This window comes from Morone saxatilis, unplaced genomic scaffold, assembly GCF_004916995.1.
Source record: "Morone saxatilis isolate NCDOM2014 unplaced genomic scaffold, NCSU_SB_2.0 Contig2, whole genome shotgun sequence".
NCBI classification, from domain to species: domain Eukaryota; kingdom Metazoa; phylum Chordata; class Actinopteri; family Moronidae; genus Morone; species Morone saxatilis.
In genome coordinates this window covers 21140374-21154680 of record NW_023339762.1, presented here as the reverse complement: position 1 = coordinate 21154680, position 14307 = coordinate 21140374, and the positions used below count along the sequence as shown (strand labels likewise).

The 14307-nt window shown below is 41.1% G+C and overlaps 1 protein-coding gene across 4 annotated transcripts in view; it reads right to left on the bottom strand.

Moving 5' to 3' along the window:
- Positions 1–5897: 5897 nt before the first annotated feature.
- The window catches only part of trim44 (tripartite motif containing 44), a 45024-nt gene continuing 36614 nt past the window's right edge, over positions 5898–14307 (bottom strand). For all 4 annotated transcript variants that reach the window (XM_035664258.1, XM_035664257.1, XM_035664256.1 and 1 more), the window contains exon 6: positions 5898–7280. In XM_035664258.1, coding sequence (XP_035520151.1) covers positions 7196–7280 — 85 coding nt within the window. In that variant the 3' untranslated portion in view covers positions 5898–7195. The remainder of the gene's footprint in view (positions 7281–14307) is intronic.

Here is a 14307-nt window from a genome sequence, read left to right as displayed (position 1 = left end):
TACCAACAGAAATGTAGCTGCCTAGCTGGGAAGATACATCGAAAAAACAACGTTCTAAAGCGCCTTGAATGCAATAACATCTGTATTTATGCTTTGAGCTTTATCTATACATAATAAAATATTTTCTATCTGTAATATTCTTCTGATCCAGGTGCAGAATCTGCATCATGCCTTGTTTACAGTTTCTATTTCTCTACTTTTCATGCCTTTCAAACTGCAACTCAGTTCACACACTATTTATTGTGTTTCTCCCTGCCTGGAATGTAGTTCTGTCGTTTCCTGCAGAAAAATATGACCCCTTGAGACCACACCTTCATTCTCTATCTTAAAAAGGAGAAGCCAAATCACAAGCACAACAGACTGAAGTGTCTATTCTGCCAATTTGCCGCTGTAGTTTAGAAGAAATCCATCACAAATTGCTAGACTCCCTGGGTAAGAAAAAAAAACATAATTTATTTTTCATTTCTTTTGATATCTCCTCTTGTGGCTTATACTTAAAATTTAGTGAACAGATGTCTGTTGGGAGTGGACTATAATACAGAAAATACTATGTAACACTGTGTATTGATTGCAGTCTCTTAACCGCAGTATCATGAGCAATGTCTGGATTTCTAAGCAGAGGAAGTGTTTGTGATGCTGCAGCGATCGAAAGTTCAGACTTTCCCCACGCTGAACAGAGGTCATTAGCACATCTGCCATATACCTGCAAGTGTCGGCTCTATACGTGCAGGTGCCTGGGAGTACAAGTGTAGCAGAACCAAAGAGGTGAGAGACACATCAACAGAAGAGAGAGAGGTGTTAAGAGTATGTGGATATAAAAGACAGTTTTAAATAAATCCATGTCGTAATTCTTTTTATATTCAGTTCTATGCAACTTCCAGTTGAGATGAGGTTTTAGACTGTTGTTGAGGGAGATATTTTTTTGAAAATACAAAAGAGTGCATGTTCAGTTAATGCCTTATCATCACTGCATCCAATTAGGATCTGATTTTTAAGCTGCTTGTCATCTTGATTAAGCAGTCACCAAGGGGAGTCTATTAAAGAAACATTTTGTGTAGGCGGGAAGTACAAGGACAGACACTAATACAACATGTCAGTAAAGAACTTAATCATGTTGACTATACAGATTCTTACTGATATTGAAATTAATGTGTGTATATTTTCTATTTTTTCCCCACTTTTCCCCACAGTAAACAGTAGAAAATTAAAGTTAGAATATCATTGTTCCTTAAAGAAAATCTCAACACTGTTGTGAAAAACACTTTCACATCCATTTTTAAATAGCTCTCAAACAATAAATGTGTTTTACAGTTGTAAAAACAATACATATGTTGTATGCCAATCCAGAAAAATATTATAGATGTGTAACGAGAGAGGTTTTAGAGTGTATTGTTAAAGTGCATTACAATGAGCATAATCTCATTCCACTACAAAAGCTTTATCGTAGCTTTAAGATCACTATCACATTTGCTTGGAAATCACTCGCACTAACTTCTAAGAGCGAAGCAGCTGATTTGTGCCAAGATAACTAGTTGAATTCCTGGCATTTTAGGCCGCAACGATACTTGACGCAGGAGCACAAGCAGAACGCTCTTGGCTCTGCACGGCTGATCACCCTCTACTGCAGCAGTGCATGTACCAGTAAGGCTCATGGCTCATGGGCAAACCCACCTGCTCCTGTAAACAGAGATTCACAAGTTTTCATAGAACTAGGGTTAAAATGTATAACATTGGTTGATGCTTGCACCCCCTCCCATGACACCACCATGACATGAGGCCAAGTGAAACCTTAGTGAAGCAAATGCATACTATGTTTCTGACTGCTTGATCTCACACAATACCAAAAGTGGGGCAGACCAACTCTACATACAGGACTTCACTGGAGCAGGCTTCAAACAAGAAATGACTGAGCTCCCAATACTGCATGCTGGGTAGCTGGTGGATTTGTCCTGATTGGCTGAACAAGTACATGCAAATTTCAATGTGCTGCTCCAAAAATGTACAGCAGATTGAGGAGTAGAACAGTTTTTCTTGGATGGGGAATGATACTCAGATAACACAATTGCTTCCTACTTTCCAAAATGTCACCAAAAACACCATTCTAAGCCATAACAGGTGCCCCCTTGAAGTTGGAAACTCAACTCAACACCTGTTTTGTTATATTTCATTAATCACTATGACGAAATGTGTCCTCTGTATTTGACCCATTTAGCAATAACGGCCAGCTGTGTTGCAGGTCCAAGGAACCTTCTTTTTAATAAATCAAACTGCATAATTTTTAACGTTACATATATATATATTTCTCATTTCACTGGCTTCCCCTCCACGTCCTGGAGTCTTGTTTAGGATAATTTCCATGGTAGAATCTCCAGTCTTTACCAGAACAGCCTGATTAATGGGGGCCGCTGACACTAAGCTACTAACTGAGAAAAAGGTATTTGTACAACAGCAGGCATTTAAGCCTGCCACTCTCATGCATGTGAGTCTACAAATTATGCTAAGCGATGGTATTTGAGCTCCCTGTATTAGAGTGATAGAAACAAATAAATTGAATGGATAACATGACACTCCTGCTGTAATCTAAAGGTCATCACAATATCGTACAAACTGTTTTTCCAGCTACTACTGATTTATACAGTATCTGCAGAATAGTCTGATAAACCCAATGAGGACAGCAGTACAAACTTGATGGTAGACTGTCCCTAATAAAACTCCTAATGCTATCCATCTCATCAAACATGGAAGCATGTATCTAATCTCGTAGCCTTGGGGCAGACCTGGAGGCCAGACGGCTGCACCCTTCCTCTCTTCAGGCCAGGCCAGAGCAATTACTACTGCTGCTTCACACACAGACCTGTGTCACCAACGCAATTAACAAGCTCCAGAGGAGCCTGGGCAACCAGAAAGAGACAGACTGTGTACACAGCATGAATGATGAGAGGCGTGAGGAAGGATGAGGAGCGAGGAAGACAAGGAGGGGAAAACAGTGGAGTGGATCAAGCCGAGTTGCCAGGTTTTTGTGAACAGTGGGTGTAGAAGGATGTCAAACTCTGCGAAAAGAAACTTGAACACAAATGTCATTTTAATGCAACAGATCATTTTTAGATGCATGCAGACATATTTGTGTCAACTAAGAAGAACCTTGATATTACAATATAAACATATATATTGTTTTTACTTCCACTTACCTTTGGGCAGAGATTTTGGAGAGCAAGTCTGCAAAGGCAATATTTTGCATCCCACATTTCTACATTCTACATTCATCCTTGTTGTGAGGATGATTCATCACAGCTGTGACAGAGAGAGTATAATGTGTTACAGCTCCCAGAAGGAACAGCAGTAGGTGTTATCTAGGCGGGATGTTCATTTTATTCAGAGGCACGTTCCATTATCAGCTCGAGGAAACCAAGCATCCCGGCTCCTCTCCACTGCATCCACGCCATCATGATCCCCATCTCTATTACCTTGCATGTGACCGGTTTTATGTCTCCCCATTGCAAGCTTAATTCTAAACTCTAATCCTCATTCTAAACCCTGGTATGAGCCTGCTCATCTGCTGCTTTTGATCGCAATACCCCCTCAGTCTCCTTTCCCTTCCTAGTCTGCAAGTCCTCTACTTGTCCAAGTAGAATGCTCAGACAGGGAACGATTGCACAAAGGTTAGAGACAGAAGCCCTAAGGTGTCTTTGCTGACTCGGGGATGTAAGAGCGATGGAAGCTGTCGAGAGGACAGATGGATTCCCCCGGCCGTCTCGTCTCCACCCATTCATTGTTCATGAGCTAGGGCTGCCAGACAGCTGTCTGTACCTGCCGCCTTTGACAGATGCATGCTGTCAGTCAGCCTGGGATGGTCCAGAATCTGCATCACCTTCCCTCATATGAGCCAAAAATCAAAGATTGGAATAGATTGATTTATTCCCTGTTAGCATTCCTCAAGAGGTGCCTTGGCCCTCTCTTTGTTGATCACATTAAATAAATTGGAGACAAGGTTCAGGTGTTAGTGTGGGTTGTTACTGCAAATATAGACAAAAAAAACATATACGTTTTCATTGCACCAAGAAATGTCACTTGTTTTGTTTATGTGCATCGTGTATTTTTCTTGGCCAATATGCTAATTTTGTCTGCTTTCCACCTCCTTTTTTGCATCCAAAATGTATAGCAAACACATTGGAAACCCACGTAAGACACCACAAGGGATGAAAATGTGAACTCAAAGATGACACTAATCTTTGAGTCTTGTTATAGTCATCTCTGGTTGCAGTGAATGTTTGAACCCAAAGCAAACAGCGGAAGATGTAAAAATCAGGGGGTTAGCGTCCCTTGGCTGATGCCTATTTCCTTGTTTTTGTGTTTGTGTGTGTGTGTAAAGAGGCCATGGGGAAAGATGAATAAGATAGTGCACTTATTGTGAGACAAGCAATACATTCTCTTGAATGGTACGAGAGGTGTGGGTCTCTGCAGAGAAACTGTCATTTTTCACAGGCTAATGCACGTCCTCACAGATGCTTAAATGCACACACACACAGATACACAGATACATAGATCTCAGGGCATTGTGTGGTCTGTTATTAAAAAGAAATTTCCTATTTCTGTACCTGCTCTTGCATGCTAATAAACTGAATCATCAAGTAATAGTGGGTTGGTGGGTGGTGGAGCTGCTCAACACAAACTCAACTGTCTTTTAAATAATGGCAGAAAGAAATAGGCTCTATTATAGGCAGCAATCAAAGCTGCATCACCACTAGCAAGCATGTCACGTAGCTAATTCAATCTCACAACCCATGAAGCAATTAATTCATGTCAATACAAATACACAAATGGTCTCTTTTTTGCCCATCAGCAAAGCGGCGGTCTTACGACTGTGCTTGTGTTTATTTGTGTCTCTGTGTGAACACGCTCAGTGAAGTGAACCTGGAGGAGCAGGTGTAATTGGGTGTGGAAAAAAGGGAACCTTGTGGTCTCGCTGGCTAAATTAGATGAGACAACGTTCTCTCCTCCATTTCCTCCACAGACACCAGGCACATTGTCTCCCCACATTGTTGTTATTTCTTTGATCAGGTTGGCGACGCAGATGACGGGATAATGATTATCCGCTGTAACCAGCATCCCTTTGATAGCCCAGGAGCCCGCATTTGGCTATGCCTCCCGTCTGCTAACCTAAATCAATTTAGCCACAGCCACACTGGGTTTGAGTGCTGCGGTGCTTGGTCAGTCCGCAGTTGCTTAGTGAATGCCAAGGATCAATGCCTCATGCGGTAAATCATTAAGCCCCATTATTTCTGTAAAGGCAAACTCACAAGAGAATGCAAACCCAGATGTGTTACCACCCAGATAGCTACAGCCACGACTAAATGAGTTTCTCAGAGTCAATTTCTCAATGTGGAGAGATCGGACATGCTGAGAAAGCATTCTTGCCTTGATGAAGGAGCTCGGGCAAAAAAACAGGTGTGAAGCCAATGTGAGCCACGTGGTGTGATCTGAGAAAGCTAGAGAAGTAAAAGGCGAAAGAAAAATGAACAGCATAGGGGACACAAAGGCTTTCTGATTGAGGCTGTGAGCTGATGAAAGTGGGTTCTGGCTTGTCTGGGTTTGTGAAACCAGTCTGCATTTAAATGCATCTGTGGAGAAGAAGAGACCCCAAAGAGCTCTACTGCTCCATCACCCCCCCACCCCCTTTGTTCAAAAACCTCCAATTCCCAGTACTATCTGGATGGGTTGCTGCTTTGAATTTTGATGAAGGAAAACTAAAAATCCACTCCTTCCCAATCTCTCCTCCTGTCTGCATCCATTGTCACGTCTGTAAGGTTTCATGATAATAGAGTCTTGGAAAACTGATGAGTTTCAGGTGTTGCGTAGTGTTTTGTAAGAGATAAATAATATACATGTCACATTTAACATCCAATCTAAAAAAACAGGCTGTTTATTTATAGCTTTAAGACAAAAATAGAAAATAAAAAAGAAGAAACATCAGACAGTCAGACGCTTGTCTGCTGTTACATTAGAATAAAGAATGACCTGGTAGAGTTATTTTAATATCATTTCCCTTGGGTGGGTATACAACTCTCATTGTATCTTAGTGCAGTGTCATGTTGACAAACATGTTCCACGTATTATGGGTGAAACTGCTTTCAATTTTGAATTGAAGGCAACAGAATCAATCACATTAAAAACAAACTGCTGATACAGAAAGACTTGCTGCGGTGCATCATGAATGAAAGCTATGTCTGAGCGGGTCAAGGTAGAAAGTGCATACACTTGTCTGGACTGTAATCCGTCATACGCTGCAGATTGGCCAGGAGTAATGAGCCTTTACATTACAGTACATAGAAAGCTGATACTGCGGGAGTACTATTTTGCACAGTCAAATTACAGTTCGATTTTCACCTAACAAAGACTCAGCAGCATTCACCAATCAATAGGTGTCAAAATGTCCCCCGCTTTTGATAATAGATCTGACAAGCACACAAGGAAGTGCGCACAAATATACAAGCATAAAAAATCAGTGGGTAGGGCAGAGGACAGAGGGGAAGGGAGGGGTGAAGGGAATAGGATGATGTGAAGTACAAGAGACAAGATTGTAGAACAAAAGCTAGAGAAACTTTTTACAATAAAAATACCCAGAACACTTTTGTAATATATTCTCTTGACGACGTAAGGCATTGTGGCATCTGACAAATGTTCCCTTTCTATGTCTGAGAGTGTCCCAAATGTTTGTCAAAACGACAGAACCAAAATGATATTGCAAATAAATGAAGTATGAAGCGCCACCATGTCACAGAATTTCCCACTGTTGACATCTGTTGGGCTTAACAGATGCTCCGCATGGCTGCCTAGCCGGGCTCCTGTCTGAGTCAGCCAGCCTCACCAGTAAGCCAAGGATCTGACTGGCTGTGGAAATTGAGCCTGATGGTAATTGATTGCACATAACTTGCTTGCTTCAATTAAAGAAAGTTAGTAGCCAGGGAGGAATTAAAAAAAGTTTGAGAGCCGAAAAGACGTGGCCATCCATATTTGTCACAGCAGCCTTCTTCAAGGTCAGCTCATTGCCAGCAGGGAGGGGAGGGGGAGGCGAGCAGGGTAAAAAGGGAGACGGCTGACAGAGAGAGGGCCAGCCTGACAGCTCAACAGGGCTGGCGGCTGGCTGAAGCAGACATTGAAGGACAGGTGGATGTAGTAAGAGTCTGATCTGCTGGTATCAGGGGGCGTGTCCCATGGATGGTCCGGAATCATTGTCTTCAAAGTCCCGCGGGTCCATGGGATTTGCCCTCGGCTCTGGTAGCCTGGGAAAAAAAGATGGAAAAAAACAGAACAGAAACAAATTAGTCCTCCAACTCTACACGTGCGTGCAGCCACACAAACACACATCCCACCCACACACACACCTTTCACCATGCACACATATTATGGAAATATAATAAACCTTTGTGAAATGTAATCAGCTTCAATCAAGCTACGCCTTAAGTAGAAATCATCCATTCTGTCGGTTTTATATTAGCAGCTCTGCGGTGACAGAGACAAAGTGATAGTTAAATTGCAGGGACCTGTAGCAATCCGAGCCTGGCTGATAGATTCAATTTCACTGGAGACAGTCTACACTAATCATATGCTCTAATTGGACAATGTCGTAAGGGTGATAGAGCACTGCTTCTCCCTGAGAAGCAACTCTCTCCGGAAACTTGTCACATTCCACCTTCCATCCTTCTTATTATGATTTCTCTCCCTACATCTACTGCGCCACATCCATTTTCAAAAAGACTATATGTCAGCATGTTTTCCTAAACACACACTTACTGGATGGGGATGCTATTAAATTCAATGAGATTCAATGCACTTTAGAGCTACGCCATCTAATTTCACTGCACAAATGTTTCTTCTGAAACAATCACTCCCTTCGACCTTGGACAGTTAGTTTGCATTTATATGTGTGACTTTACTGTCATCTCACAGAGCAGGAATCAACAAAGAAGAGATCTCTGATGTGATACAGTTTCACAGGGTTCAAAATGGAGTAGACGTGAAGTTAACTGCTATGGCAGCTTGACTGACTGCGCATGTTTTGGTTTTAGAGCTGATATAACTGACATTTCAAGTTCAAGGACAGAACTGATATCACTGTTTCAAAATGAAGCTGCATTTGAATGAAAAGAACACACACACACACAACACGACACCACACACAACACACACACCACACACACCACCACACACACACACCACACACAACCAACAACACCACCAACACACACCACACACACAGCACAGCACCACAACAAACACCACACACACATCACAGCACACACACACACACACATCCAGCATGAATCAATGAGGTCATGCATGTGTTCACTGTCAATTAAGAAGCTACATCAGGATACATAACCATAGTAAAGGTGCTTTGTTCTCTGGTTATTACATTTGGTGGGAGAGTGGTTCATGGCAACTGTACTATCTCACACAAAATTAATGAATCATTCTCTGGACAAGCGCAGTGAGCCTTAATAAAACACATACAAACACACTGTACACACTGTACTGTAGTAGCAGGAAGAAGATGGGACTTAGTCATGATGCAATACAGTCAGTTGTACAGTATTTTCAGTAATATGTGATTTTTAAAAGTGTTTTAGTTGTGTGGTGTCAAGAGCTAGTGGTGGATAAAAAAGGATCAAGTCACCAGTGTCTGTAACTTTTCCGTTTTGTGTAACTTCACTAAGCCTATTCTTACCACGCAGGCTTTAACCTCCCTCACCAGGAGAGAAAGCAGTTTCACAACACATTTGGTTATCCATCATGTGACATCTGAATTATACGGTGCCGTGTTTTCCGGGATAAAGAGTTATTTGTATAGAATCCTTATACACAATGGGTTACAATCTTATACAAGCAGCTAATGAATACATTCTATATAAACTTATTGACTCTGTCCCTAGTAATGTTCTGTGGTCTCTATCTCCTATAACTCCGTCAGACTTCTATCCATCTCCGCTTCTCTTCCTCACTTGCATCCACCTCTGCCGCCTCCGTTTTCCTGCCCACGCTGTATGCAGCACAATCTTTGAGGAAAAATCCACCCGTCCGCTAATAGGCAGCCATATCTTTCTGAGCGCTGCTACCAGAGTATTCCTGTCTGACATACTTCTGTTGGCAGAAACAAAGAGCTGCTTCCTTTGCCTTCCTGCCCCTCCTCCAGGAGCACATCATCACAACACAAACTCACAACAGGGCATCTCATCAAAGAGCAGCCGCAAATGTGTGCACTCGTGAGTGCATGCTAGCACACATGTGTACACCTATAAGCAGTGGTAAACATATTTTGACTACCTGTTGGCCTTTCAAAACTAAACGGATTTACTCAAAAATGCTCAGTGGTCATGTCAAAACCAACACTTTTATGTTTTAACAAAGCAGGAACAATACAAATATGGACTTGGCAACTGCCTTGGCATCAAGTGCCAACTTACTGACTGCCAGAATAAATGATGATGTTAGACAAAGTGTATACACACACACATACAGGGTTAGTTGCTATATAGTTATAGCTTCTCTCTTAAGTATACAGTCGAGACATTATTTATTCAAAAGCACTGCTCCATTCAAATTCTTGACAAAGTTACTATTTGTACTTTCCAGTTTTACTCAGTATTCAAATGGTCTACAGCATCACAGGGTGCTCACTCTTTATTGTGAGCACAGCACACAAAATTCTGCATTGAGCCAAGCCCAGTAATCTCAAACAGCTCCCTCCTGTTTTAGATGGTGTTTGGGGTAAAACTTTGGCAGACTTATTTGTGTAAGGCAATTTCATCTTGCATCTCCAGTCAACCAAAACAGTCACCCTGCTCTTCGTAAAAAAGAAAGAAAAGGGAAAAAAAGAAGAAGAAAGTAATTACAAATGTATTTATATGGCACAAAGCGAGGCCTCCACTATGGAGGCAAATGAACTATTTATATTCAAACGGTCCTTGCTAAGCCTTAGGACACATAGATGTAATAACTTATTTATTCCACCCGCAGGAAAAAAGGCCATTACTTGAGAGAGGGAAAGAGAGAAAGAGAGAGAAAGGGAAAGAAAGAGAGATAGAGAATGGCAGCAAATAGGATTGGTGGTAGAGAGAAAAGACAGAGTGGAGCCTCAACATGCAACAAAATGTCAGTGGGTGGGTGATAAATTCCCTACAAGTTAAAGCCCTTGCTTTTTTCTCTTTTTCTGTCTGTTCATCTTCCCTGGCCTAAGTAAAAGATCACTTTGCTCTGTGTGTGTGTGTGTGTGTGTCCTGACGACTGGGTTCTTTCCATCCATGACTTATTCATAAGCTTTAATGCAGGCGATGTATTATTGATCAGGACCGATCATTGCCTCCTCCCCTTGGTGTGACCATGCCATGCGGACAGGGGCGAGCTGAGGGCTGGGAGGCCTGCTCCAGAGAGCTCACTGTCTGGGCTTCAGTGAAACATAGTCCTGGGTGATGGATGGATACCTAAGTGTGTGGAAATTTGGGACAGTGTGTGTGCGTGTGTGTGTGTGAGGGAGAGATAACAGTTTTCGATGGGACTGATAGACTAGAACAAAGCTAATCTTACTAATGTCTTCTCCTGAGTGAAACAGAAAAGTTTCTCCAATAGCCCTTAAATGAACCCATCGCTCACGGGAGAAAACCTCTGGCTCTCTGAGGAAAACAGAGGGAGAGAGTGTGCATGATGTTGCCTAGACTTTGACTTTTGTCTCTCTCATTCTATTCCTGTTTTGGCCTCAACCCTGTGGAGCTCTCTGGGAGATAGGAGGGAGGGGTCCTTGCCCTGATTAAGTTTGAATTCCCTGCTCTTGGCAGAGAAGCTGCAGGACTCCTAAGTCATCATCCAGAAACACTCCCATCACGCCGTGGCAGGCTTGCCAGCTTGATCCAGCCTCATTGCCATATGAATAATCATACTGCAGTGGCTTGGATATGCTGAATGGCTTTGAGGTGTGTGTGTATGTGTAAATAGATGGAGAGTGGGGAAAAGGGAGGAGCTGAAGAGGAAATTGGAGGTTGCTGATAGGGGAGTGAGGTTCTCCTTGATTAACCAACGAGGCTGAATGAGAATAAGGCTGTGTACATAGCGCTGGTGGCAACCATCCTCAGGGGAGAGTAACTATTGCAATTTGCATTTCCAAACAGTGGTGATTCCATCTAAGCGTACTCCATCACATAAGACGGCAGGACCCATTGCTCACGTCCTGGAGGCCTACGAGGTTTGGTCTAATGAGAGAGGATCCTTAATGGTTATTGATAGAGCCCACGAGGACAGACTCTTACCCTTACTCTCCAGTGAAGCAGTGCACTCTGCCACTACTTAATGAAGTAAATCTTGTCGCTTCTGCAGGACGATTTAACATTACAAACAGCTTTGTGACAAGATGTGTGATATGGAAAAATAGATCAAATAAACGGAGTGAAAGGGGGGAAAAAGGAGCGTAGAGCATTAATGACGTGAGGAAGTGAGCGTGAAAAATAAAAGGTATCGATTTGTAGATGGCAATCTAACATAAAAAAGGAAAAGGAAAGACATATTGTAGGTTATTATAAGTAATTTGCCTTCTCTGCGCTAATGCTTTGCTGGATCTAATTGTCCATTGTCCTGGAAAGGTTTACATCCTTCTCTCTCTCTGGCCATCTTGTCTGCCAACTTCCCCTCTTCTTTCTATGGATTTATGTTCTTTCCTTTCATCTAACAGTCCTATCTGGGGGTGTGTAACTTAGAAATAGCCCCTACACACACCTTTCATTAAGAGCACCCCTGTGATCTTCCCAACACTTTGCACTGCAATGATCCTGCCAGCCAGAATTTCAGATATGGGTGTATCCTAATGAGAAGAAATGCGAAGGAAAAACGGAAGAGGGTAAAAGAGACATAGAGAGGTGGAAAAAGACTGGAGGAAGGAAAAGACAATTTATCAGAGTTTCAGAGGGGTGAAGATCAGAGAAGAATGGGAGGAGATCTAAAGTGTTGGTAGGAAATGACAACATCTTGATCAGAGCTTTTTGCTGAGGCTCAGACACAAGAAAGGGCAAGGTGATGTATAAGTGTGGGAGCCACAACATTTTTTAGGAGTAGCTATTAAAGTCCCATTGTCACAGGTCACTCAGGCCATGATCAGATAAGGTGCCTTTGTAGCAGGCTCTAACACAAAGAGCCATTTCGAGCACTGCCAGGAACACAATCGTCAACAGTCAACAGGCAACAGGCAACAGATATGCGGCAATTGCTAAACTTCTTTATATTTTGAGATTGTGAAACGATTTCATTTGAATTTGTGAAAAAAAAAAATTGTCTGCACATTTTGGGCACACATAATTTGCACGTGTAGTTTTTTTAAGCTGTAGAATTTTTTTATGTAAGTGTAATTAAAATGTATGCAGGAATATTGTCAACAGTATTTCTACAGCTGCAGAACTTTATGACACACTCACCAACTTGAATTTGTACATTTTATTTTTTTAATTCATACATTCAGATTTAGACTTTTACATATACACATATAAAAAGTGATAGACTGCAGGTTGTGAAATTATTTGTTTGTTTCATAAGCTCAAAATATGAATGCTTACTTGCTTTCATAAATGTAGGGATGCTGCTACTGTGTAAATGAAACTGCATAAAAGAATAATCAAATAACAAACCAATTTCCTTTGTGAATATGTCTGCACAAACTGATTTTTGGAAGGAACTAAAAGAAAGTGCGTAATGATAATTTAATCTTAAAAATAACATCCTATTTCAAGTGAGAGAAGCCATTAACAGTTGCTTCCTTTTATAAAAGTTGGGGTTAATAATTATGCACAGTGCTCAAATTAAAATAATCACATTTAACTAATTTAGCAACTGATTAAGACCAAGAAAATCATCAACGTGTTCAAAGCCTGATTATGCTTCTTATTTTCAAGACAGGACTTCCAGTGTTAGTACTGGGGACTGGTGGCTCTGATGCACAAAAATGGTTCCTGGGGCACCCCAGAGGTTTGTGTGAAGTAAATTTCCTCCATCTATTCATATGCTACCCTGTTAATAAGTAATGTCAGTTTTAACTGTTATATGCATGGACACATACACACCTATACACACACACACACACACACACACACAATACAGAAATAATACATGACTTGAGTATGATCTTTCCTGTTTGTTTTTTTTAGATAATCCAAAATGTTGTTTTTAAAACATTTCACAGCTAAATGCCAATACACAGTTTATTTCCACTCTGTATTACAAAGATTAAAAGGTGTCCTCGGCCTTGTCTTGTTTGGACTATTGTAGCTCTTTATCTACTGGTAAAAAAATATCTTGCTCCAGCTCATTCAAAATGCAGTTGCGCAAGTTTTGAAAAGAAAGAAAAGCACTTTGCCCTGAATATTCTGTCACCTCATGTACCTGTTATTTTTAGATTCGACTATTTCAAAATTTACTTTAACAGCTTGTCTGGGTTTGCTCCATGCTACCATGCTACCTCACCAACCTTTTGACTACGTATGAGTTGCACAGACTGTGATCTTTAGATGAGACCTGTCAGATTTTTACAAAGTAGACTAAAGGTAACCATGATCTTCTCTCAAGGCTTTGAGATTTCAGAATAACACACCTGAAGAGATCAGGTTATAGAGGTCAGTAAAATGTTTCAAGTGCCTTCTTTAAAATATTTTTTTATGCTTGTTTATTGTGTAAAGATGAAGATGATTTTTTTTCCATTTCTTTGTCTTTAATAATTCATCTTATGCACAGATGTTTGTTTTTTCATCTATTGAGATCTACAATGATTTGACAACTTTCTTTTATTCTTTCTACTTCTTGTATACAGTCCTATTTTATTTATATTTCAAAACATCTTCACTATAAAACCCCATCTTCCTCTAGTAACAGAGTGTTCATCCTGTCATGTTAAAAAGAGAAAAAACTCAGCGAGTGTGACAGCAGCTATTGAGGAGTGAGGACTCCATTAAGATTCTGTGGTGAGAGGCTGCTATGTGGGGCACAGGTGCTTCTAACTCTGCAGGTGTTGGAGAAGTATGGCAGAAAAGATGGCTCACAGCTTGGATTTCATGACTGTTTCATTGTTTGACTCACTGACACACAGGATCTGTATTTGATGCCAGTTTGATTAACTGATGCACAGAATAGAATATACAGAAATGTATAAATATGCCTTTCAATTGGATTATGTGACAGCAAGTGTCACATATTGACACACATATAGGTCACATGCTGGCTCCACAGGCAGGATGGAAGAAAATGCGTAAAAAAACACACAAAACTCATATTGTGTTTAGT